Raw genomic sequence first — 25292 nt, 5'->3', positions numbered from 1 at the left:
TCTGTACGGATGGAGCGAACGGTGTGGATGTGGATTGTGACTCGTGCTTGCTGAGGTAGGCCAGGGAGAAACCCAACCAACCAACCAAACTTACTACTACTACTCCGGAATCGATAATTTATTTATTGCAACTTAATAAGAGAAATGAAATTCAAACAGGTTTTTCTATGGAGGCATTCGAAGTCGGTCGCCGGGATCTGAAATTTGGATTGAAGAGTTCGAAACAGATACACATCTGACGATTTAGCTTAACTTTCAGGACGGGCGTTTTGAATTTATCAGACGATGAGCGGCCACCGGCCAACGCTCCTGAAAACTGGTGGTAAAAAGGAGGGAGATAGACAGAGGAGTTTAATTTCACCAATAATGATATGGAGCTTGGATTAAAATGAGCTTGGAAGTACAGCTACGTAACTACTATGCTACAATGAGCAGTAAACACACACGGGAAGGGACGAGGGACTAGGAAGCAAGATAGCGCTTCAAAAATGTACTACAGTGTACAGCTACGGATACGAAACAAGCTGGTCTATATACACATCATGTAGCTGTACAAGTCAGGCAAACTGGCTAAGGCATGGCGTCAGCTACAGATTCGAGAAATTTTAGTGTATAGTGGACTAGATTCATCAACTTCTTTGAAACATGCCAGTAATAAAAAAAATCTCTAAAAAATGGCTGATCTCAATCGAAATGTTGGCAACAGGAGACTATAAAATCTTCCGGCAGAAATTCTATGCCGTCTCCTTGGATGGACCGTCTTTGCTAGCCTCGTTTTTCATGTTGTCTTCGCCATCGGCTTCAGCCTCGCACTGCCCGCTTTCAGGTCCAGAGACCTCCTCTGGGCTCTGCTTCCGGCCTTCGTCGATCGCGGCGTTATCAGAATCCATTGGCACAGCACCTTCTTCTGGTTCAGCCCCACTGCCGCCACCATCGGTCTCCGGTGTGGCCGAAGCAACCTGAACGTAAGAATCCACAGCAAAAGATATCAGCGGCGCATTGCAATGGGATGATTGTTTGGTTTTTCTAAGACATATTTGCAAATGAAAAATAACGTGAATAAAATATTTATACATGTATTCTTAGTGATCTAAAAACTGAGATTGGAAAATAAACTTCGGTGAAAAACCCTAAAATCAACTCCAAATTTAAGGCTAAAAAATTAAATTTTAGCTTGTAAGGATAAGCAGAAGCAAAAAATGAAAGTGATTGCTGTTCCTGCTCGTCCGAGTTTGATCAAGAAGATGCGTCAATTACCTGTTGTTCCTTGGGTTGAGCTGAAGTGCCTTTTGCGTCTTCCCTCTTAGGTCGTTTAGCCTTATCACTGGGCTTTGAATAAAACTTGGAACGGACTTCAGGTGGCAAGAGTTCTTGAGGTACAACTCCTTCAATACCATAGTCACAAAACTGCAATGCGATGGAATAGTGGTTATTAGAGGTACTCACTGATATAAGCTGGCAATCCGTCATACTATACTGCAAAGGACAATGTTGAGGCATACCCGAGAAAACCCTTCCAAATCTTGCCTGGCTGAAAAACGTAACCCTTTCCAGCAATACACCTGTCAAATAAATGTTGGTCATGAGACAAAATCATATGGAAGAGATAAAAATGACATGCTGTTTTCTTTATCAGATCATATAGGAAAACAAAATTCTAGAACTGAGTGTCCATGGAAGTAGTATGAAACAAGGTCCATGTTTTCATCATCACCGAGGCCCCTGACAGATGCTCAGGATCTTTTGTTTCTTTCTAATGTGATTCAACTCATCTGTATCATTGTGTGGGACATGCCATCCTGTGACCCACCACTAGCCCAGAACTGTATCGGATTCTCTTTTGCTACACAATACACATCATAACAGTCTACAGTATCATTGTGTCAAACCAATCATGGGCTTGGTTTTAAGAAAGCGAGAAGTGCCAACGATTTATTTACACAATAGACATTTTCTTTGAACCATGTAAGCATGGAGGCGCACTTATCCTCAGTTTAATTCCCACATGGATCAAAGTACACGTCAAATATGAGCAACCAATAGACTAGCAAATACCATTCCTAGTGAAAAATTAGGACCTGGAGACATTCTTGGATGACACTTCTTCATATGGTAATAGATCCAGGACTTCTTGGCAGTATTTTCTTAGAATAATAATTTGAATTTAGATTTATCTTCCAAGCCAAATCAAATTCTAAACATGAATAGCGTATGCAATATCTTGTTCTAGGACAGTCGTCAAGGGGAGGGGGGGGGGTCATCTTTTGGGTTTTTAAAAGAAAAGGACAAACGGCATATTTAACGGAAAATAATTTGTGAATAAAACTTTTATATACGTGTTCATAGCGATATAAAAGTCAACTACAATGAAAAAACCTCGAAATCAACTCCCAATTTAAGGTTCAAAATTTAGCTTATAAGCATAAGCAATAGCCAAAAGATGGGGGTGAAGATCAAAATTTAGTATAATCAGCTCGACAGAAAATAGTGTTGCAAGGTTCTCTACTCACACGATTATTCTTGTGGTGATATTCATCCTCAATTCCAGCAGATGGATCCATCTGTAAGTTACACATAACCACATTGACATTAGAAGATTGCATTCATAAATTGTTTGACTCAAACCAAAAGGACAAATATAAAAGGTGCAAAATGACACTACACAAATTGAAGCACTTACATCTTCTGCAAGCGGTTTCCAATACTCTGTTACTGATGGCATGCAAATGCGTTCAGAATCAGTCAGAGCATTCTGCAGCTCACATATAAATTAGAAGTCAGATGCAAAAGATAAATGCTAGAAAAAAATGAATGCCTTTAAATGTTGGAGAAGTTGTATTACAAAATGATAAGAAAGTGATGAGAACGGCACAGGAGAATTTCGATTAATAGATGCTGTATGCCTTCAAATGGTGTTGTTTTGCATGACAAAAGGATAGAAAATGACCAAGAAGGGCACATATATGGAACTCGACGGATGGAACCTTTAAACTGGATATATGAAAGTATATTCATAACAAACAGAACAGTAATGGGATGCTTGTTAGAACATACAGGGTTTTGTTCTGCCCATTTCCACAGTTGGGCAAGTTCTTTGTTTCCCAATCTCCACCTTGGCTTCCTAAAAGGAAAGCAAAACATCAAGGAATTAGGTTGCAATTGGGCATGGACTTTCTTGTATTAATTCATATTACAAATTCATATGAGAATGTGAAGTAGAATATTCTCCTATTAAGTCAAAGATACATGCTATATTTCCAATCAATTTGCCTTTTCCTACCTTTTCTCTAAATAAACACAGACCACAAACAATAACTCAATGAGGCAATCGATATCAAAGACCATGCTTACATTCTTCACCCATGGAAAATATCAAACTACACATATTAGGCTATTAGCACAAATGAATACAAATTGTGAACTTCATACAGCACATCTGAAACTGCTCATATATAGAAATGCTGATCTGAAATAGGAGAAACTCATGTTTCTTGCTTATCACAAACATATATAAGAAACTGATAGTACAAAATTACAACATAACTAGCCTATCTACCATATGGTAAATCAGACAAAGGTATTTGAAGTTAATGCTCCCAGTGACAAAGAGATGGTGCTACCAGTAACATGAAAATTATAAACAGTAGGCTTTTCCGGACATATAAGGATGCCATCTTTTGGATTTTTAGTGGAAAAAACAAAACGGCAAATTATAAACAGTATGCAAACAAAAAATAATTTGTGAATAAAACTTTTATATACGTGGCCTTAGTAATCTAAAAGCCAGGGCTGGAAAATGAACTGCGGTGGAAAAATCTCAAAATCAATTCTAAATTTAAGGTTGAAAATTCAAATTTTGACTTATAAGCATAAGCGAAAAGATGAGGGTGTATAATAATAGCATAGTTGATTATTGCAGAGATCAAATGTAACAGTTACTCATTATGACAGATCGACACTAGATCCAATAATAGACTAATGGCAAATTCAATGCCAGAAGAAAGAAAATAGCATACCGTTTTTTGACTCCAGCTTGGCCTGATTTCTTTTCAAAAGGTTGTTTTTCAAATGCAAGGCATCCATCTCGTTTCCACCAAACCTTCAAGTTGAGGCAGCAGGAACAGAATCACTAGTTGTGAGAATTATTACAATTAAGATTAAAAAAATTGCTTGCATGCAGCTAAAAGGATACCCAATTTTTCTCCCGCTCAAGAATGTGCTCAATGCTTTGTAGGAATTCCTTTCCTTTTGGTGGAATTATCTCCAGAAGCTTCTTAACACGCTCTTCACAGGAATCAATTTCCTCTTTCTGATTGTAGAGAGAATATAGTCAATACAGAGTGCATAGTGGTATTGGGATTCTTAATTCCCGATTGTCTGTACTAGCCACTATAGCCCAGTTGTATCAGTCAGGCAGTTAGTATTAATTGGCACAGTTACTGACTGATACTACCACTGCTTAGGCAGTCAGTATTAGTTGGCACACTTATACGGAAAGATACTAGCACTGCTTAGCAACTCCATACTGTTTGAACAATTTGTGCGATCAGTGTTTGCTAATACTTAGAGACCCAGTCACTGTGACAGGTATGCAGAGAGGTGATAGCAATCGGTTCAATATGGGCATACCTACAATCTCACATACACCATAAGTACAGGAAAATATTAAAAAATGGACTGTGACTTCAGGAGAACTAATGTCAAGTTCGCCACATTAGCTGTTGTGACTATCACAAATTCAAGAGCGATCATGTAGTAATAAGTGGATACTAAAAATTTGGTAAGAGCACAATCTCAGATGGTCAAATCTAAGTTAAATAGCTTTCCATGGAAAACAATCGGACAAATCATTTGGTGGACTAACCATGCTCCCAGTTGGACCTTCTTTGTCAGTCTTTCCAGGTGCCTTTAGAAAGTCGAACAATATAAGGCACTGGACAAGGATGTGGCGTCGAAAACTTGGGTCCTTCAACTGTATAGAAGCATTTTCTATATGAGTCCATGACAACAGTGAGCTTATATCATATGATCAAAAAGTTATTACCTCCAAACCCATCAATTTACTACTTGTCAGGTACTTGATATTGAAAGCAGCATCTTCCTCTTGGTCAAGATTGTTAAGTTTTCCATCGTCCTCACTGAGAGGCTGAGCTTCAAATGTGCTTAGCACAACCTGCAGTTTCATTAGTAGTGAACATCAACCAGAAGTTAAGAACTAACATTTTGCATTGGGAAAGAAACAGGGATGTACCGTTAAATTGGAAGCAAAATTTTGCCATTTTGTCAGATTTGCAGCAGTCAAAGCAGGGTTACTAAAATGCTCCTAGAACGTAAATACAAAGATACATGAGTAACAAAACAGCATAATGTTTAAGAGTTAAGAAGCATGTCAGGGATCAGTGATGGTTTTTGAATCCCAAAGAATGAAAGGGTACAAAATAGTCACCTGTAGACTCCACAGGGTATTGTAGAAGTTGAAATCAACAGAAATTCCTGAGAAACAACAGCTTACATTAGGGACTGCTATCCTTCACGAAGAAAATTGATTGCAGATATAACAAATTGAATAAAGTGATACCAATAAGGCACGAAAAAAATCATAATATAATATTTTTTTATCAGGACAATCCTACTCACCATCTGTAGCGTCTTTCTCATACTTTGTTTCATTTGATGTGTTAAAAACTCCCTTAATATTGAGAGCTGATAAAATAGAAAAAACAAGAAAATGGTAGTTATTTGCTCCTGACCATTAAACAGATGTCTGTAAGGAGGGAAATAGGAGAGGTAATATTCAAACCTGAACGTTCCGATAACGGGAAGAAATGTGCTAGAAACATGATTATACGGCCGCAGAATACCACATCATTTGCCTGTGATATTTCAGTATAAAGGATATCAATGCTAGTACAAACACAAATTTAGGCAGGCAAAACTCCAAGAAATATAAAGAACACACTTACTAGATGCTCACTGAAGCAACAGAGTTATGGCATTACACATAGAAGGGGATTTTTATGATATGCCTAATAGTTCGGTATTTTACAGTATAGAAGTAATTACCAAAGATCTTACTGTTACCAGCAGCGACCACAGTATTCAGCATTTCAGCTTATTACTAGATAAAACTGCTCAGCATGGAAAACAAGGGGAAAAAAAGAATGATTTCAATCTACAAATATTAGGACCACGACAGAGTAGCTAGCACTAGTAGAGTACGCAAAAGAAATACCTTTGATAATCTTCGAAGTAGTTGGTTGCAGGTTCTTAGCATAACTAGCTTGCCACGCCCAAAAAGCTCTTGCTACAAACAACTCAACAAGATGATCCCCCTGAGCAAAACAAAGGCATACGCCATCTGCGCGTAACAATGCAGTGCAAATAACAGATTCTCAATTACCTTCCCCAAGACATCTTGTTTGCTCTCAATATATCCAAAGACATCTTTGCAGTCTTTGATAGTTGACATTTCTGTTAGATCTTCTAACAGCTGGAATACCATACCTCCCTCAACATGCCCTCTTTCGCAAAGGTAAAGCACGATATCTAACACGAAAACATTTTGATCATCCAAGAGAAAAGAGAACTAAAATGGATAAAATCAATAAATAGCGCTCAGGAGCCCATTTGAAAAAAAAAAGGAATGGTGAAAGGGGTCCAAGTTCCAACTAACCAAGAAGCCGTGTTATTGGGCAATTACTTTCTCCATTATCCAGTGAATTCCCGTATTGCATAATTCTTTTACCAGATTGAACTGCAGATGACTAAGAATATAAATATAAAACAAATCAGCAACCGAAATTAATTTGTAGGGTTGCATGACAAGCAAGGACTGAACAATTTCAACAAGATAGTAAACACTTCAAGTCAGTTATGAATCAGAATATGTATTAGTGAAATGTATAAAACGGGCAGGAACAACTTGTATCCAGCTCATTTATAATAGTGAGGCAGTGACCAAGTGACCAAAGAAAACATCGACCAGTAACAGTTTGTTATATAGAACAAAGGCTAGTGTCGGAGTGGGAACATGGGTGGTAAAGAAGCTTACTGCAAGTTCCTGCAGCAAAGCTCGTAGAGCATTTTCTAAAGATTGGTTCTCCTCTAGAACCAGCACTGTTTGCTTCTGCAAAATCAGATTAGCAACAAACTTTAAAACTGCACAAGACAGCACCGGGAACACAAGCATGCCAGACTGTGGTGCATTGCGTACCTGAGGTTTAATCGCTTCCTGAACCGCCTGAAGTGCGAAAGCTTCAGGGGATTCAGTCCTAGACAGCGCATCCCGGAACACCCCCTGTGAACAAGATCGATTTTCATATTTCACGAGGCGTACAGAAACGATTCCACGCAAATTCATGGGAACCCTCCGCGCATCCTCGCTCACTGACGACAGCCCGGGCGCCGTACGAGATAGAGAAGGGTGGAGGAACTCACAATGATGCGGTCGCGGTCGGTGTGGCTGGATACGGCGGCCGCGGCGGTAGCGGGCGCAGAGGAGGAGGAGGAGGCTGGCGGCCGATCCTTGCTGAGGAGGATGCGCAGCCCGGCGGTGGACGGCGGCGGCGGCGTGAGGTCCGCCATGGCGCGGCGGATCAGAACGGTTGGCCAAGCTAGGGTTCGGGAGGGTGATGCGAGCCCCTCCCTCCCCGCTTCCGAGCTGGCGTAGTACTCCGCTCCGGCGACGTGCAGCGGCGAAGGCCAGCCGGCGGCGGATGCGGGTTGAGGCTTCCAAGTCCAAGGGGGCTCGGGGAGAGATGGGATGGTATCTGATGGGCCGCGTTTGGATGGGCCTAAATCGCAGCCCATTATCAAGCGTGGCCCGAAACTTTGGGCCTAGCCAAACACTGGCCTGATCTATATCGGATGTCAACGATGCAGCTCACTCGAACCACACAGCGCTTATAACGTGGATTATCACAAAAATCAGATACTTTTATATTTTATCTTCAAACGCAGCCTAGATATTGCAAACTTGAAATATGTATTTATTATATTTAAAAAAATTGCACATAGATTTTTTTTTTCAAAATAGATCATTTTTTTAAAAAAAACATACTAATAGAACATAAGGTACTACACGAAAAACTAGTCGATGGAGGGAGAGGACTACGATGGGAAGAGGATGCGCGCTGTGTGATAGATAGGGTGTATTTGGTTCGTGGACTAGGTGGGATGAGTTGGACCCTTTTTTTGTTTGGTTGGAGGGATGAGATGTGATAGAGTGAACCCATTTCCTGTTTGGTATAAGGGATGAAACCAAACAATTGAGAGCTCCCCTCCCCCGACGCGGCCGTGGCAAGCTCCCCCATCCTCCTGGCGCGGTGAGCTCCCCCCCTCCCCCGTCGGCCCGGCGAGCGCCCCTCCCCCCCCCCGGCGGCCGCGGCGAGCTCCCCTCCTCCCAGCGGCCGCGAGCTCCCCCTCCTCCCAGCACGGCGCGACGAGCTCCGTCCCCGGTGGCGCGGCGCGGCAAGCTCCCCCCTCCCCCCGGTACGGGGAGCTCCCCTCTTCCCCCGGCACGACGAGCTCCCTCCCTCCCGGCGCGGCCAGCTCACCCCCCCCCCCCCCTCCCCTGCGGCCGCAGTGAGCTCCCCTTCCCGGTGCGGCACGACGAGCTCACCCCCCCCTCCCCCGCGGCCACAGTGAGCTCCCCTTCCCAACGCAATCCCAGCCCGTCCTGGGTTGCCCCCGTCCCATCCCGTCCTACCATTTTGGTGGAACCATCCCACCCAACATATTGAGGAAATATTCCCTACTGGGTCCAACCCAATCCACCTGGTCCATAAATCAAACACTACCTAGGATGGGATGATTCTATTCTACCTAGGATGGGATGATTCTATTCTATCCCATCTCATCCTTAGCAACCAAACACACCATAGAGATTCGCGGAGAAATTTGCGTCTTGACCGGACTTCGCCCGTGGAAGCTTCTTACCAATCAGTATATAAATGCAAGCGACGACGAGATCAAACCTCAGCCTTTTTTTTCCTTTTCGTTGATCATAGCATTATTCATTCTCACATCTCCTCATGTCCATGTCTGTAGCCTCGATTAACTAGGTCATGTTTCATGATTATGGATTTACGGTAGAATTCAGTATGGTTTCCCTACTTTGAACAAACTATCGTGGGAAGAGTTAGCAGCGCAGACAAACAGATACTGGGCCGCAGCAGATAAACACTACATAAAGCGATGTTACATTCTTTCATGCTACCACGTATTTCATCACACAATCTGCAGAAACAATTTAGCAGCACAATCTGGTTTGTGAGCCAAACATCACAAAGTAATTACAACCAACATGGATTGGTTACACAAATACAATTCGAAAACCAAATGTGCACAAGCCAACAAATACAACCAACTGTTTTACCTAATTTGTTTACAAAATGCAAGGTACGGTCTCCTTAAGCTCCTAAATCATTGGAACAGGCAGAAAGTAGGGTAGAAATGCAGGACGTGCAACTAATTTGGATCTCTGAGAAAGGTTGACAGTATGAAAACCAACCATCAACCACATGGCACAGTGATGTGGTGCAGTAAAACTAATGAACGGGCATTCGTTATTAGTTCGGGGTTAGTAGTAAAGCAAAATTATTAGAGTCATTCTAGAGTACACCCACCATAAATTCAAACATTTTGAGCAAAAGGTTCCTTATGTTAAGTAGAGATGTAAGGGGAAAATAAAACAGGAACAAGTGACAGAGTTCAGTTTCCAAACTAGTGTTTGGCTGCTTGCATGTCCAAAGCCATGGATAAGTGCAGAGAATTTAAAGCATTCACTTATAGGAGAAATGGCCGATAGCTTTCTGGGAAGATAAATAGTCAGAAATCAAGTTTATCTGAAGATAACAAGCTTTTTAGGTGCCGGACATGTTATTGTAACTTTATAAGGTTTACTTATTTTAAGTCTTGAAAACAACTACTCCCTATGTTCCATATTGTATGACTTTGTATAAATTCATCAATTAATTGATGTATATAGTTTATATATATGTTTAGATACATTAGCATCCATATGAATCTAGAAGACTTAACAGACAGAGTAATCAGCAAACATTGATCCGGAATCTTGCTACCAAAATTCCAACAGTATGTTAAACTCTACACACAAAAAATGCTAACCAAATGAATGAATTTTTTTTTTAAAAAAAAACGCTTACCTCATGAACTAAGTGAATATAGAATATGCGAACCCAAAGAAACCACGCCTAACATACTCTAATTCAAAAGAAGCTGACAAGCATTCTGTAAAAGAGATTGGAGAGACAAGCATTCTGTAAAAGAGGTTGGAGAGTCACAGTCATGGTTATGGACAAGTTTTAAGAAGAAACAGTATACACATCAGCCGTCGCCCTACGGTACATGGAAGAACAATCGGTTTACTCCAGAATGGCTACTTCGTCTTTGTCAATCCAAAATGGATGGATTACCAAACTATTAGCACCGTCAATTCTGCACATTGACCACAGCTTCACAAAAAGGTGAGTAGAAAACTAGCTACAAATTACAATTCACCAAAAGTTGTAATATATTGCAATTTTGCTAAGCAGAAGAGCCCAATAGATTCCATGTTTAATGATCAATAAATAAGGACACTTTAATTTCACCTTCATCACGTGAGAAAACATCAAGAACGTATTCATAATTTGTTTCTTCCCCAAATCACACACGCACGAGTCAGACAGACGCAACACAACACATATATAGGTGCTAATAGTATATACCCCGGGAATCCACGCGATCATTTTATCACAAATCCTTAATATTCCATCGGCAAGACATCCCTAGTTCTTACCGCCGACGTACTGTTCGGCGTCGTGGATGATGACGTATCCAGCCTTCTTGGGGCTCTCGGAGTCGGACAGCTCGTCGTCCTCGTCTTCGCCGTAGACTTGTTCGTAGGAGGGAGCGCAGGTGGAGGCGACGAGGGACCAGACGAGGTACATGGTCGCGGCGGTGAGGGCGCCGCAGCCGAAGCCGAAGAGGAGGCCGGAGACGACGACGAGGATGTCCTTGGCGCGGTCCTGGACGGACGAGGCGGCGTCGGAGGCGGCCGGGAGGGGATCGGGGCGGCGGATCTGGAGGGGCTGGTGCGGGCCGAGGCGGCGGACGCGGAGGACGGTGACGACGGTGGTGGTGACGGGGGTGGGGTTGGTGGGGTCGGGGTTGGGCCTGGAGACGGAGGAGAAGGAGATGAGGAGCGTCTGCGCGTGGCCACAGGGGCGCCCGGCGGCCGCGGGGGAGACGGCGGCGAGGAGAGCGACCGCGGCGACGAGGAGGAGGAGGCGGGCGGCGGCCATGGCGACGCGGTGGATTTGGGGAAAATCCGATGGCTTGGTCAGGAGGAGGAGGAGGAAGGAATAGAAGGTTTGACTTAGTTGGGAAAATCGAGTTGTTATTTATGGGCGTGGGGTCTTTTTACGGTTCGGTCCCTGGACTCTGTCCGTTTTCGTACAAGCGTGCACAGTACGGCAACCGCCAGCGAAGCGAATCGATTGGTTGGGATTAATTTCGGGGTGTAAAGTGGAAAATGGTCATCAATGTGAATATGTGGTGCGACCGTGGCCCAGCTAGCGGATTGAGGCCTTTGGGCTAGGCCTATTAAGCAGCTCAATCTTTTTGATGATTTTTTTTATTTTTAAACATTTTTAATAAATAATTTTATTACTAAACCTCTTATAAAAATATTTTCACCGTATAAACCTTTTGGCCAATGATGGTGATCCTTCTGGTGTGCCTTTATGGAAAATGGCCAAAGATGATCAAGTCAGGTTAAACAGGTACGCACCCGTCTCAAAACAAACCATTTTTTTACTTTTTACTTCTTTGTGTTATTAAAAAAATTACGGTTAATATTTTTGTTTTTATTAGATGATAAATCATAAATAGAACTTAACTATTTTTTTTCATTTTTTAAAAATAATTTCAAATAAGACAAGTGGTCAAACGTTAGACACGGAAACCGAAGAGTTAGTTTACTGTGTGACGGAGGGAGTAGGTATTCGGATGCATGTCGCTGTATACAGGAGATGACATGTAAATTATTTTGTTGAGCTGATACGCCAATAGAATGAAATGGTTAAAAATAAGTAAAATAAGTTGATACAGTGTAGGGCAGGTAGATATAGTTGAGAGAGTTTTTGATCAGACTCGGTTTGTGGTTGAAGGATTGCAATCGGACTCGGCCGGGAGTTAATCGGACTTTTTCGGCTCCAAATTAACCAACCCAACCTGACGATCGATCGCTTGACTCCGGCCCAACGCCCAACCTGAAATGCAAGCGAGAGCGAGGGCGGCGGCTTCTCCGGACCAGATCTTCTCCGGCGGCATGTCATCGTCGTCGAGGTATCGGAATCACCCAGAGGACCTGGCTGCGTGCCGCAGCAGCAAGCGCCGGCGGGGTATGGTCGCTGATGCCGCCGCCACGACTCGTGGTTCGTCATCTCCGTGGGCGTCTCTGCACGAGGATCTGTTGGAACCGATCGCGCGGGAGGTGCTGGCCGGCGACTTGGTGGACTACGTCCGCTTCCGCGCCGTTTGCCCCCACTGGCGGTCCAGCACAACCTGCCCGCACGGCCGCGGCATCGTCGACCGGCGCTTCCACCCACGGCGGTGGATGCTGTTCCCTGAGGGCCACGGCCTCTACCCGGGCCACGGCAAGCTGCGGGTTCGTGCGCTTCTTCAACCTCTCAACCGGCGCCTTCATCCGCGTCCACCTCCCGATCTTCAAAGACCACTGCGCCCTCTACTCTGAGGAGGGTATCCTCCTGCTGCAGCGAGACCACGACGCTGCAATCCGCCTCCTCAACCTCTTCACCGGCGACATCTTGGACTCCCCGCCTCTCGAGACCCTGCTCAGGAGCGTGAGTTCCAGCTTGCCTGGAGAAAAGTGGTATTATCTCAGAGATATCCGTGCTGCTTCCATCAACGTCAGCGCGGACCAAGTCGTGTCGCTCATGATCTGGTCACAAGGTATGGTGCAGATAGGCTTTGCTACCTCCAGGGAACAGCAATGGAGGGTGTCTAGCTGGTGCTTCAACCAAATTTTCAGTCCATTGCCGTTCCAGGGAAAGCTATACGTGGTGCATAATTACGTAACTTACGGTCAACCAGATATCCTAGAGATCGACCCACCTCAGCTGGAAGGGGCAGAACTATGGCTGCCACCACCAAGGTTGATTGCCAAATGTCCAGCAAGCACGCCTCAAACCAAGTTTTGCTACATTCTGGTAGAATGCGACAAAGAGATTCTGCTGGTCACTCTAAGCTGTGGCTTCCATAAGAACATTAATCAATCTCAGTTTACAGACTGGCTGACCTTATGCTGGGAAGGACTGTCAGGGTGACATGCATTGGTGGCAATGCCCTCTTCATTGACCAGAGGAATCTGTGTGTCCGGTCTAAGAGCAGGTACAATAGCAGGCTATAAGCCAGTTATAAACATATTTTAAAGAGATAAGAGGGGAGAGAGAAGGGAGGTGAGCTACTAATTTATAGCCAGCTACACGCGGACTCCAAGAGAGAGAGTGTATATGACATGTGAGACCATGTACTGATGTTTTGTAGGTAACTATTATATGAATTGGCTATTAGATTGACTATAGATGAATTGGAACTAGTAGTTGGCTATACGATTGAGCTTGCTCTAAGGCGTTTCCAACCGTTGTGGGTGACACGATTGTCTTTTTCCATCACAAGCAACGTTATCTTGCTCAATATCACCTCAACAGCGACACATTGTTGCCAGCATCAGATGGATCTATCAGAGAATTCGCTATACTAAGCCATTTTAGCATCATTTACCATATCTACACATGTTGCTACCGTGAACAATGGTTGGCAGGACCGTTCCTGGGCCAGGGCGAGAGGGGCGCCGGCCTAGGGCACATGAAATCAAGGGGCCCCCAAAATACATATACATATGTATATACCTGTATAATAAAATGGGTCAAAGAAAAGAAAATACTTCGTATCAGGCCCAATGGCCCATCAGCCCAGGAGCAGGAGGCCAAGAGTCAAGGAGAAAGGATTAAGGAACGTTGCTGCAGAATTAGTGCAGATCGCTCCCGCATTGCCGCGTATCCGACGTCGGACGCGGAAGCTATTTCTTTATTTTCGCCGTCTCCTCGACTCCTGGTCTCCTCGTTCCCCTTTCATAGTTCCACTTCCACAAAACGCAGCGTCGCAGGTTGCAGCCACAGCAGCACAATGGCGCAACTCAATCCGTCAATCGTCGGTGGCGACGCTAGGAACATCCGTGGGAGTGGGAGAGATCAGTCGGCGCCAACGCACGGCTGAAGCCTGAAAATCCTGGGTTTTTTCTTCTCTAATCCGGTAATCCCTATCCAATGTCTTCTTTGGTTGATGCGAGATCTATTAGATTATCGTAGACTATAATTATGTACCCTAGATGTACTGAATATTTTTACCATTAATATAAAACATATTACTATATATTGTGTTGAAGCAAAGGGCCCTAAATTTTATCTCGCCCTAAGGGCCCCAAATTTTATCTCGCCCTAAGGGCCCCGAAATAGTAGGAACGACCCTGATGGTTGGTGCCTGATTTCTATTTTTCATCATTGTTCTCTTTGACAATAATCGCTGCTTTTCATGGAGCATTTTGTGTTGCTACATAAGCTCATTGTTTTCCCCTCTGCCTGTAGGAACAAGGGACAAATAAGATTTCGGGGCGACATTAAGGGGTGGAGGGTGAAGCGGAAGTGGAGACATGGGGTAGGTCTTGCCTCTGTTGCAGTGTTTCTGTTTCAGTGTATGCATTTTCATCTAGTACTACACATGATTATTCACCCAAGTCTCATCACATGATTATTCACCCAAGTCTCATCGCAGCTGATTGATCAATTTCTCGGATGTTTCTCTAGTATTCAAGCTAAACTGTTTGTAGTCCCAAATCAATATAGTGGCTGTTGCTTTCCCTTTTAATTACCAGGATGTAATGCCGTTAGATATGCACACAAATTTTGGTTGGGATAATCATAAAAAAGTACTTTCGAATACAAATGTAATAACATTAATTTTGTGTCAAAAAAATCTATTATAATAGAGTAACCGTTGGTCAAACTCTTGTCCAAATGAAACAAAATGCTCTCAATGTTTTGAAATTGAGGGAGTAGCAAATAGAAAGGTTCTTGAATTGTTTGTGGGTAGGCGTATCAAACACATACTGCTGACACGTTGCATCCAGAAGTTGTACAAGGATAGTGTTAGCATGTTGATTGGAGATGCTAGTTTGTTCCACCAAAGCAAGCCAAATGATTATGCTGACTTCACATCTAGAACACACATTCCTTTTGGTCTTCTGCATATTTAGGATCTCATAGATTTTCTCTCATCGTGCATGCGTGGTCTACTGTTATATTTGATCAGATTGGTTCAATAGTTATAAACGCTGACTTGACGCCTGCTTTTCTACTTGTATAATGCTAGGCGTAAACGGCTCCTGTGCCACCGTGGATTGATGGTAGTGCCTGGGTTTCCTTCCTCCGCGGCCTTATCCATCTTATTCTTGCTGGGGTCGCTATGACAGAGATGCTTTTCTACACTTTTAAATTATTACTCCTGTGTAGGCTAATCTATTTTGTCAGTGTGTAGGCTAATTTTAAGTTGTTCTTGCTGTATCACTATGTATTTTATATTTTGTCAAGCTACTAGTTCATGTTCAAACGGCTAACTTATGTTTCTGAAACGTAGCCAGCAAAGCTGGTGTTATACTAAGAAGGATGGAGATCTGTATAATGTGTCATCAGTTTAGGGAAGACAGATGCTACTTAATGGGTATGCTGGCTAATAGAGAGTCCAGAGTTTCGTCTCAACTCTCAATGATTTTACTAACCAACTGTTGAAATGTCAACTACTTATTTTGGAATGCTCATTCCATATATCGAAAAGCAATCAAGATGAATACTTGCCTCATAATTTTTGGCTTCTACCGTTGAGTCAGATAGTCTGCTTGTGTCATTTCAAAATGGAGTGATTGTTTTTACAGGATACATTGATGTAGAGTTTACTTAATTTTACTGGGAAATGTGACTTTTGTGTGACTTTATCAAAATTGAAGTCAAGATTTGAAATGCCTGAAAATTCTGTTTGAATATTGTCCAAAGTTCATGCCAAAATGGTTTATCTGAAAATAGGGGCAAATACACAAGTGCCCAAATATGGCTAAATATGCAAGTATAGTTCTTTATTTTTTATCATACATTTAATACGGTTCACAATAGAACAAGGGCAATCCGCTGGTTCATTTTGGAAAAAAAAACAGAGGCAAAATCACAATTACAATCAAAAGTCGGGGCAAGTTATGTAACACTCTTGTAATTATTTTGCTCCCCTTCGTAATATATTGACACTCCAATTTGGGCTTAAAAAAAGATTGTGGTAACATACAAATTGTTGCAGCAGTTTTTATTGATATCTATTTAGTCTTCACAAGGTGTGAAGTTAGCAATGATGGTGATCCCTCTGGTGTGCCTTTCTGGAAAATGGCCGAAGACGACAAAGTCAGGTTAAACAGATAGGTATTCGGATGCATGTCGCGGTATACAAGGTTAAACGGGATACGACGCACTCACTCACCCCGTCCTAAATATTTGATTCCATTGACTCTTTGATACACGTTTTACTTTCGTCTTATTTATATTTTTTATTAAATATGTAAAGTTATATATATATATATGCATAAAAATATATTTAATAATAAATGAAATGATATAAAAACAATTAATAATTATGTAAATTTTTTAAATAAGACGAATGATCAAACATTTATAAAAAAAATCAACGACGTAACGACGGCAGTATAAATTATTTTGATGAGGTGATAAGTGGCCCAATTACTGCATTTCTTTAACACAGTGGTAATGCATTTACTGGTTATGCAAAGCGATTTCTTGTTAATTAAAATGCCCCTTTTCGTTTTGCCAATCCAATTGCTGCGGTCCATCTCTCAATTCACTGATGGTCATGCGGCACATAAAACTGAGCTTGTTGTGTTCAATTTTACTATTTACTTGAACAACATTTCATCGCAAACACACCTGATATTCTGATCTGACTGAAGCATGTATACTCACAGACCGTGAATTCTAAACTCTTGAGAGGCCGTCTCCTCATCGGCTTCTCGTCTATTGCATACTATTTAAATAGTCATCAAAAAATATAAAAAAATTTATGAAGATAAATTAATATGTGATATATCATTACACAAACATACAAATTAAAATATAACTTCTACAGTTTAATTTGTTATTTTTGCTATGAATTATAGAAGTTATATTTTAAGTTGCATGTTTGTGTGGTGATATATAACATATTAATCTATTTTCATAATTTTTTTATATTTTTAATGACTGATATGTAATCGACGAGCGAACGTCACCTTGAGAGTTTAGAATAGTCTTCCGCATGCTCACATTTACAACACAAAGCAAAATGGCCGAGACAGTAGAAGAAGAAGATCATTTCCAGTTCTGGGCTCTCTTTCGCGCCAGAAACATCACCATGCGCGGGAAGAACGTCGACTTCTGCTTCGCCCCCTCCGCCTCCGCCGCCGCCGCCGCCATCTCAGTCCTCGGCATGTACCCTCCTCTCGGGCTCAGAATGTGAGGGTTCCCGCCGCCCGACGCGTCGTCGAACACGGAGACCTCCGCGAGGCCCGTGCGCGGCGAGGCGGTCTCGCCGGCCAACCGTCGCTGGTGCTCGTGCTCGGCCCGCCACTGCCTGAGCTCCCGCTCCGCCGCCAGCTTCCCGAACTCGGCTTCCTCGGCCTCCGCGCTCGCCGCCTCGAGCGCCTGCCTCCTCTGCTCGGTCTGCTTCGCCAGCTGCGCCAGCTTGTCCAGGCTCCGCACCTCCGCGTCCTTGGCTTCCTTGATCTGCTTCACCGCCTCCGTCACCCGCTTGCCAGCGTCCTCTTCCGTCTCCCGCGCCCGCCGGCTCAGCTCGTCGTACTCCTCCGCCGTCAGCGTCACGCTGCCTTCCACGTCCTCCTGGAGTTGCGCGTTCCTTGCCGGTTTACCTTCCTGCAGCAGCGCCGCCGCCGAGGCAGCGGCGATCCCCTCCGACGTCGTTGCGGCGAGTATCTCCCGCTTCACCGCCTCCAGCCTTGCCTCCATGGTGTGGACGGCGGCCTTGGCAAGGACCGCCTCTTCTCTGGCCTTGCTCACCGCCTCCTGCGCCGACCGGGCCTTGGCCTTGGCCTTCTCCGCCTCTCGCCGCGCCTCCTCTAGCTGTGCTGGCATCTTGGTCTCCACGCCGCCGTCCTTCGCTCTTGCGACCTGCGCCGCCGTGAGGCCGGTGGTTACACGGCTCAGCTCCTCCTCGAGCGCCGGGATGGACGTCGCCGAGAGTCCTTCTCTCCGCCGCAGAGCGGCGAGCTCCGCCTTCTGCTTCTCCAGGTCAGCGCTCAGCGACGCGGCGGCGACGCGCAGGCACTTGGCCTCGTCCTTGGCCTTATCGACGGTCGCCTTCACGTCCTCGAGCTCCTTCTTGGTCTTGTCCAGCTTCGCCCGGGAGCTCACCGTCGGCTTCTCCTTCTCCGTCGCCGCCTCTTCGCCGATTGTTCCTTCCACCGCGCGGGCGAACAGCTCGGCTCTCAGTCCCACCAGCGTTTCGGAAGCCGCGGCTACCTTGGACTCGAGATCTTTCGTCGCCATTAGCGAGTCCGCAAGCTTCTTCACCTCCTGTTCGGCCAGCTCCAGCTCCCTCCGCCATTGCACCTTCTCCTGCTCCAACGCCATTGCCACTCTCATCCTCTTCTCCTCCGCTTCGTCATGCGCGAGGTGACAAGCTTCCACCTCTTCTTTCACTGCAACGAGCTCGGCGGTGAGCTCCTCGACGGCCTTGACAGCCTCCTGCGACGAGGAGACCGTCACCCGCGCTCTCGCCGCCGCGGCGTCTGCCTCGGCGGCAGCGGCGGCATGCTCCTTCCGCAGTAGCTCCAGCTCCGCCTTCACCGACCGCAAGTCAGCGATGGCGGTGGCGTGGCGGTCCCTAGCGACGGCGAGCTCCGCCTTCGCAGCGGTGCTCTCGCGGACGCCCTGCTGCGTCTCCCGGAGCCGCAGCTCGGCGAGCTCCGTGTCCTGCCGCGCCCGCGCCTCCTCGGCCTGCGCCTTCTCCAAGCTGAGCCTCAGCTCATCGATCGCGCCATTGGCGCCGCCTAGCTCCTGCGCCGCTCGGGCCATGCCGGCCGCCGCTTCCTGTGATCTCTTCTGGTAATCGGCGACCTCCTCCTGCACCTTGTCAAGCTCATCCTGCACTTGCTTCCGCCTCTGCACGCGCCGAGGAAGACGAAACGCTCATTAATCACTGGCTTAAGCTTAGCCAGAAATCTAGTAACAATGGAGATGCAATTCCAATACCTCTCTCCAATCAAGAATTCCTCCGAACTTGCTGACAGCGCCCTTAACCGAATCGATTGGCGCAGTGGTGTCGATGTGCACCTTACCGTCAACTGCATCTGCATGGTGATGCTGATCTCCCTCGGATTCTTGCTGCGAGGTGGATGAACCGAGAGGTGCCGGAGCTTCGTCCATCCCACAGCATAGGTGTATGATACTGAAGATATATCTGACGGCAACATGTATGCATAATACACAAATTAAACAAAGCTGTTCTTGTTTGCAGATACTCCTAGTGTTTAATCATTGTTGCATCATTCAAAGCTGAACAGACAAACAATTGTTCCTACTGAAACCTGTAAATCCGTGCTCTAATTATCAGTAATGCAGAAATTGATGCAAGCAAAGGTAAGAGCGATTCAGGTGACAATACATGAAAAGGCAACACCATATATATCGCAATGCAACACATGGTAAACCAAAAGAACGTGAATCTATCTGCAATGAACTAGCTGCTTAGCACTCATACTGTTCATACATGCTTGGTCGGAACCTGCACAAACCTCATAGCTTTGCACTTGCGCTGACAAGAAGAGCGCAAGAACCGATCCTATCCCGTTCAAGATTTTCTTGTACGATTCATAAACGAATAACGACTAACAAGAAAAAAGAAAGGGGGAAATTTGATTGCCCGGTCTGAAGAGAAAGAATGCGGACGAACAGGAAAAGGGGGACAGATTCACGAGGAAATTCTGCAGCAAAGCACATACCAGGATCGTCCTCGTCCAGCTCCTTCCTGCGATGAGAGAGCCAAGCCTGGCGATGAGAGAGAAGAGGAGAGGAACAGATTGGAGAGAGAGGAGGTCGCAGCTTAGCTTAGCGTAGCCTCGGTTTGGGCGTTGTTGCGGGAGAGTGTGGTTGGGAGGCAATGTCGCGCGCGAGCCGCGGACTCTCTCGTCTCCTTTCCTTTTTCTTTTACTTTATTTTTGGCGCCATGGAAAATCCGAGATGGTTTTGGAGGTTTGCTCGAGCTGGTTGGGCCGAGCATGGAGGCTGTCTCTGTCTGGATCGTGATAGCTTTGGACCCTCTTGAGATGGGCTGGCCTCTCTTTGGGTGGATCATCTCAAGTATTTTAATTCCCGTTATTGGGCCTCAACTGATCGATATCCTGTTTCGGCCCAATAAAATATGAGAAGGGAGACAACACCGGCTCAGCTGGGCACATACCGAGGGCTATATCGCTGCATAAAATATTTGACTTGTGCTGACTTTAATCAGAGACGTCAATAAGATGGAGTGTGAATAAGGAAGAGTATGATGCATAAAAGAGTCAGCTTGGAAGACTGTTCTTTGTACGAGAAGTTTTTTTACTGGCATGGCTTGAGATAGAGCTCATAATAAGCTTCACCATTGAACGTACCCTTAGGAAATGTTCAAAAGTAGAGCCTAACATGGACATATTTTCTATCGATACCAACAACAATGATTTTATAGTAATTTGTACAAAGATAAAGTTAGGTATGGTTTCTTTATTAATACAACAAAAATTTTTATATTACTCTCTTTCCTTTTTATCTACTTTATGCAACAAAATTTTCTTAAATAAATAATAATAATCGACTCTAAACCGTTTTCATGCATAAAAGTCAATTTTCTCTTTATTCTATATCATCATATTTGCTCGTGTAGCAATAAAAAAGAGTTAACTAATAAATAGCCTTGTACATGCCCTTAATATATGCCACACGTAAGCCGGAATATTCCCACCCACGTAAAGCCTTTTGTTTATGCATATACTTAAAAATTAGTTATAATTTTAAACTTAAATTAAGGTAATTTTACTATTTTTTATCATAATTTACCTTCTGTTTTCTTACTTTTAGATGGGTAAGAGTACCAGGCCATTGAACAAGTAAACCAAATTACCGGCCCAACTAATTCTGGGCTCAATGGCTTCGCGAGGCCGGCCCGGCGGAGGAGGTCCCGGAGGCCGGAGGCGGAGGAGAGCAGCCGTCATCCACCGGATCGCCGCGACGACGCCATCCATCCACAGCACCTGAGCTGAGGCCGCCTCGTCGAGCCGCGCCGCCGCAACCGCAACCGCAAAGCGGATAGGATCATAGGAGATTAGGAGGAGGAGGAGGACCGGAGGAGATCGACGAGGTCGCTGAGATGAGGCCCGCGGTGAGCAGGGCCGCCTTCGCCTCCGTGCTGCTGGCGCCGCGCGCGGTCGGGGTCGCCGCCCGCTGCGCCTCCTCCTCCTCGGCCGCCTCCCCGTCGGTCGCCGCCGCCACGTATGGTGAGTGAGCCACGAGCTTTGCTGCTCAGTAGCTGAGGGTTCTGACAAGCTCGCCTGCTGGCTGCTGAAATGCAGATCATGCGTCGTTTATCAAGGAGGTCGCCGCGACCGATCCGCCCGAGCATCTCAACTCGTTGCTGAATGTGCTCCAGGCACGAGGTACGATACTTTCTGGTGATGAAACGAGGCCGGTTTTATTGTGTTCATGTATATTGTGGAAGTGAGAACACGCCATGTAACTGGAAGCCATCTTGCTCTTTGGATTTCAGCAATAGAGTCTAATTGATTCCATCATCTTAAGTAGCACTTGCACATTAAAGTGGCAAACATTAAGTACTTTGTAAAAAATATATTTGCCAGGTGAAAAGTTAGTTTCTCCAGGGGCGAAAAGAGGCCTGATTCCACTTGTTGTTCCTTTATCAGAAAGTCCAGCAGGTTTGAATTTGTTCCAAACTGGATAGCCACTTGATCGAAGATCACAGGCGTTTATGTTATTTAAGTTGAGAAACCTCCGGTTACCTGACATATTAGTCCAAATGTAGGCAATTTAACATCACTACTGAGATGGCCGACTGCTCCTAGTGGGTAAATTGCATCTCCTTTCACTACATGTTGTACCTCTGGAGCTGGTATCTAATTTTAGGTATGTATGTATGTATACCTTTAGGATGGAAATGCCTGTAGTGGAAGTACGTAATTATGGGCTATGGCTTTTGGCTAAGAATGTAAGTTAAGTTGCTTCTTGATTACAGCGTTCATTTAACTGTAGGTAAATAACTAAATATACAACATATTACTTTTTACATTTTACTCGTATTTATCAGGTGAACCAATATATTCACAGAATGCTCGTGGAGGCTGATGTCACCACTGATAACACTGATGATTTATGGTCTGCTGTGGGGGCCGCTGGTAAAAACCTTTACACAAAAGGTGATTTCAAAGAGTCGCAGATGGCAGATCTTGATGCCTATTTGTTGAAGAAGGTTGAGTGTTAATTACAACACATCGTTCTTGATTTCTGGCTAAAAGTACTACTGTTTAATTTACTGATGTTCTACTGTAGGTCGGCCTCTTTCCAGATGTTATAGAGAGAAAAACATCACGCCATTTCGAAAAAGGAGATTACGTAAATATCTTTTTTCCCTCCGTAGATGCATTTGCCATGTCCATATGGGCATATGGCACAACAGGCATGTGAACTGATCGTGCCCTTCAGGTCTCAGCTCTGATTACTGGAGAATTCTACACTAGAGATCAATTTCCCGGATTTGGAAGGCCCTTTGTGTTCAACGCAGAAATTTTAAAAAGGTATTGGACTAAACATAGAGCAGTATACTTCTGTGTTGTTCTCATCGAGCAATAACATTTTTGAGCTAAGAGGTTGTATTTTCTGTCAATAGGCTATCATTATTTAGGGTGTGTTCAGGAGAGGAGGTTGGGAACCCTTCTCCCTGGCACACAAAATGGGTTGGCTTATTAGCATATCATTAATTAAGTATGAGCTATAAAAATGCTTGAAAATTAGATTAATATGATTTATTTAAAGTAACTATATATATTTTTTTTTGCAAAAAAACACCTCATTTAGCAGTTTGCGTAGCACGCGCACAGAGATCGGGGGACTAGAAATTGGGAAAGGGCGAAGCCAAACACAGGCTTACTTATGCTACCGCACACACAACCATGTATTTTGTACTGCTTAACAGTTGCAAAATATGAGAAACTTGTTCTCAGGCTATTCTGCGCTGTCTGGCCATTCCACTACAAGTACCTGCTGTAAACCTGGTCTTGCATGTCTTTAGTTATGCTTCCTTAGACTAACTACAAATTCAAACCTATGTAGCAAGTTTTGATAAGAATTCTCATTCAGCAATCTTTTTGTATGGTGTCAAACTCAGAATCTAGAAAGTTATCTAATATTAGCAACTCATAGACAGAATAAAAAGAAGAGGGCTACTGGATGGTAATTGTGTTGCCGTCTGTTCTTCTTTTAAGATACTGGAAGTTTTATTGATCTAAGTCAATTATATCAAGGATACATTTGTTGTAAAGAACACTCCTGGCCTCTGCACCACGAAAGTGCACACAACCAAAACACAATCATACGAAATCAAGAAAAACAAGAAAAAGTTTAAGGATCGTCTGTTGTATCGACTGGCTAGCACTTTGTACAAGGGTCCCGGCTTTGATATTTAGTATAACGTGCATAAAAAGAGTTATATCTTCATAATCTTCCTTGTTGCAATTCAAGAGTTGGGCGTACAACTGAAGCCAAAGATTCAGCTCGAGTGGCTTTGAAGTCACCATGGTGGACACTGGGCTGCAGTTACGAAGTATGATTTCTGCCATTGTAAACAATTTTCATTACTGAGAAGCAGCATTTCCCTATAGTATGTTTGCCATCCTCCCAAATCATAGATCAATATATATCTGTTTTCGTTATCACAGGAGGCTGCTGAGTTAGCTGGGTGGGAGGATGAGCAGATTGAGTTTATAAGAGAGAAGGTAACTGAGGAGGGCAAGCGCGACGATCTGAAGAAAGGAAAAGCTCCAGAGCAGGTGGTTCCCTTATCATGATTTACTGTTTACTCCCATCATCTGTGATGCTTTGACACATTATGTTAATGAGTTATACGGAATGCTCAATAATTCGCAGGTGGTTCTTGACGAGGCAGCATTTCTAATGGATTTGGCATCGGTGGATGGTAATTGGGACGATGTTGTTGATCGAATCGCTGGATGTTACAGAGAAGCTGGACTTGATGACATTGCGAAGTTTATTGCTTACAGGGAATAGTTGTTTATAGTAACTTTGTATTCCTTCTGAATTAAAACACTCTTGTCTTTTTACTTTTACTTATAAAATCAAATTTTAAATTTTCAACCTTAAATTTGGAGTTGATTTTAAGGATTTCTTTTTTTTATCGAGGTTTATTGTTTAGTCATGACTTTTAGATTGCTATAGAGGTGTTACACTAGCAACCACACCGGATCCTAATCCCTTTACAACGTAATTAGTCTAAAGTTAATACTATGTTTGTCTCGATATAACTATATTTTTGGATTACGTGACCAACGTTTGATCGTTAGTATTATTTAAAAAATTATGAAAAAAAACAGTCAGAAATAAGTACTATTCATGGCTTATCATCTAATAACAATAAAAATATTAATAATAATTTTGTTTAAAGTAAAACGAATGATCGAATATTGAACATAAATCGTGCAAAAATACAATTATTGTGGGACAAAGAGAGTAATATCTTTGCTGTTGTATGTGTACCGGTTCCTCCAAGTCCTAATGTTATGAGTTGCCGATGACACATTTATCTTTTCACTTCTCAACCTTAATTTAAAATTAATTTTAAGTTTTTTTCGCTAAAATTTATTTTCAAATCTTAGCTTTTAGATCGCTGAGATAAGTATACAAAAATTTTATTCACAAATTATTTTTCGTTTACAAATGTCATTTGGTTTTCTTCCGTAAAAAAAGCCAAACGATCACATCAAAGCTTATAATTCTACTTTGGGTTGACTTAGTTAATCTGGACCTCATCTTTTATTTAAAAAAACGTATGATAGACTTCGTCGTGACGTCAGCTCGTTACCTCTAGAACAAACCGAC

General features: G+C 43.8%; 4 protein-coding genes and 1 pseudogene across 4 annotated transcripts; 2 read left to right on the top strand and 3 right to left on the bottom strand.

Annotated features, from left to right (window-relative positions):
• Positions 1-363: 363 nt before the first annotated feature.
• LOC102706637 (THO complex subunit 1) lies at positions 364-7722 on the bottom strand. Its single transcript, XM_006649188.3, has 20 exons — positions 7438-7722; positions 7214-7297; positions 7052-7126; positions 6674-6764; positions 6401-6546; positions 6233-6304; positions 5801-5873; positions 5638-5703; positions 5447-5493; positions 5252-5323; positions 5045-5173; positions 4865-4972; positions 4193-4309; positions 4017-4099; positions 3055-3121; positions 2681-2752; positions 2511-2561; positions 1503-1562; positions 1258-1407; positions 364-959 (listed from the first exon to the last, which is right to left on the bottom strand). The coding sequence occupies exons 1-20, from the start codon at positions 7582-7584 to the stop codon at positions 735-737; spliced, it is 1935 nt and encodes a 644-aa protein (XP_006649251.1). The 5' UTR covers positions 7585-7722; the 3' UTR covers positions 364-734.
• Positions 7723-10516: 2794 nt separating this feature from the next.
• Positions 10517-12336, bottom strand: LOC102706362. The gene is made up of 3 exons (XM_006649187.2): positions 12276-12336; positions 11710-11743; positions 10517-11379 (listed from the first exon to the last, which is right to left on the bottom strand). The coding sequence occupies exons 1-3, from the start codon at positions 12334-12336 to the stop codon at positions 10791-10793; spliced, it is 684 nt and encodes a 227-aa protein (XP_006649250.2). The 3' UTR covers positions 10517-10790.
• On the top strand, positions 12335-15909 carry LOC107303420 (annotated as a pseudogene).
• A 1470-nt stretch (positions 15910-17379) lies between these two features.
• Positions 17380-20251, bottom strand: LOC102709449 (protein WEAK CHLOROPLAST MOVEMENT UNDER BLUE LIGHT 1-like). Its single transcript, XM_006650900.3, has 3 exons — positions 20135-20251; positions 19386-19593; positions 17380-19295 (listed from the first exon to the last, which is right to left on the bottom strand). Exons 2-3 carry the CDS (start codon positions 19557-19559, stop codon positions 17487-17489), a joined length of 1983 nt encoding a protein of 660 aa, XP_006650963.1. The 5' UTR covers positions 19560-19593; positions 20135-20251; the 3' UTR covers positions 17380-17486.
• Positions 20252-21408: 1157 nt separating this feature from the next.
• LOC102709161 (protein IN CHLOROPLAST ATPASE BIOGENESIS, chloroplastic) lies at positions 21409-24586 on the top strand. The gene is made up of 11 exons (XM_015834897.2): positions 21409-21664; positions 21740-21823; positions 22025-22099; positions 22207-22249; positions 22332-22389; positions 22489-22650; positions 22731-22793; positions 22884-22975; positions 23919-24000; positions 24116-24226; positions 24324-24586. Exons 1-11 carry the CDS (start codon positions 21538-21540, stop codon positions 24462-24464), a joined length of 1038 nt encoding a protein of 345 aa, XP_015690383.1. The 5' UTR covers positions 21409-21537; the 3' UTR covers positions 24465-24586.
• Positions 24587-25292: the final 706 nt, after the last annotated feature.

Source organism: Oryza brachyantha, chromosome 3 (genome assembly GCF_000231095.2).
Source record: "Oryza brachyantha chromosome 3, ObraRS2, whole genome shotgun sequence".
Classification (NCBI taxonomy): domain Eukaryota; kingdom Viridiplantae; phylum Streptophyta; class Magnoliopsida; order Poales; family Poaceae; genus Oryza; species Oryza brachyantha.
This window is presented reverse-complemented; position numbering and strand designations above follow the sequence as displayed.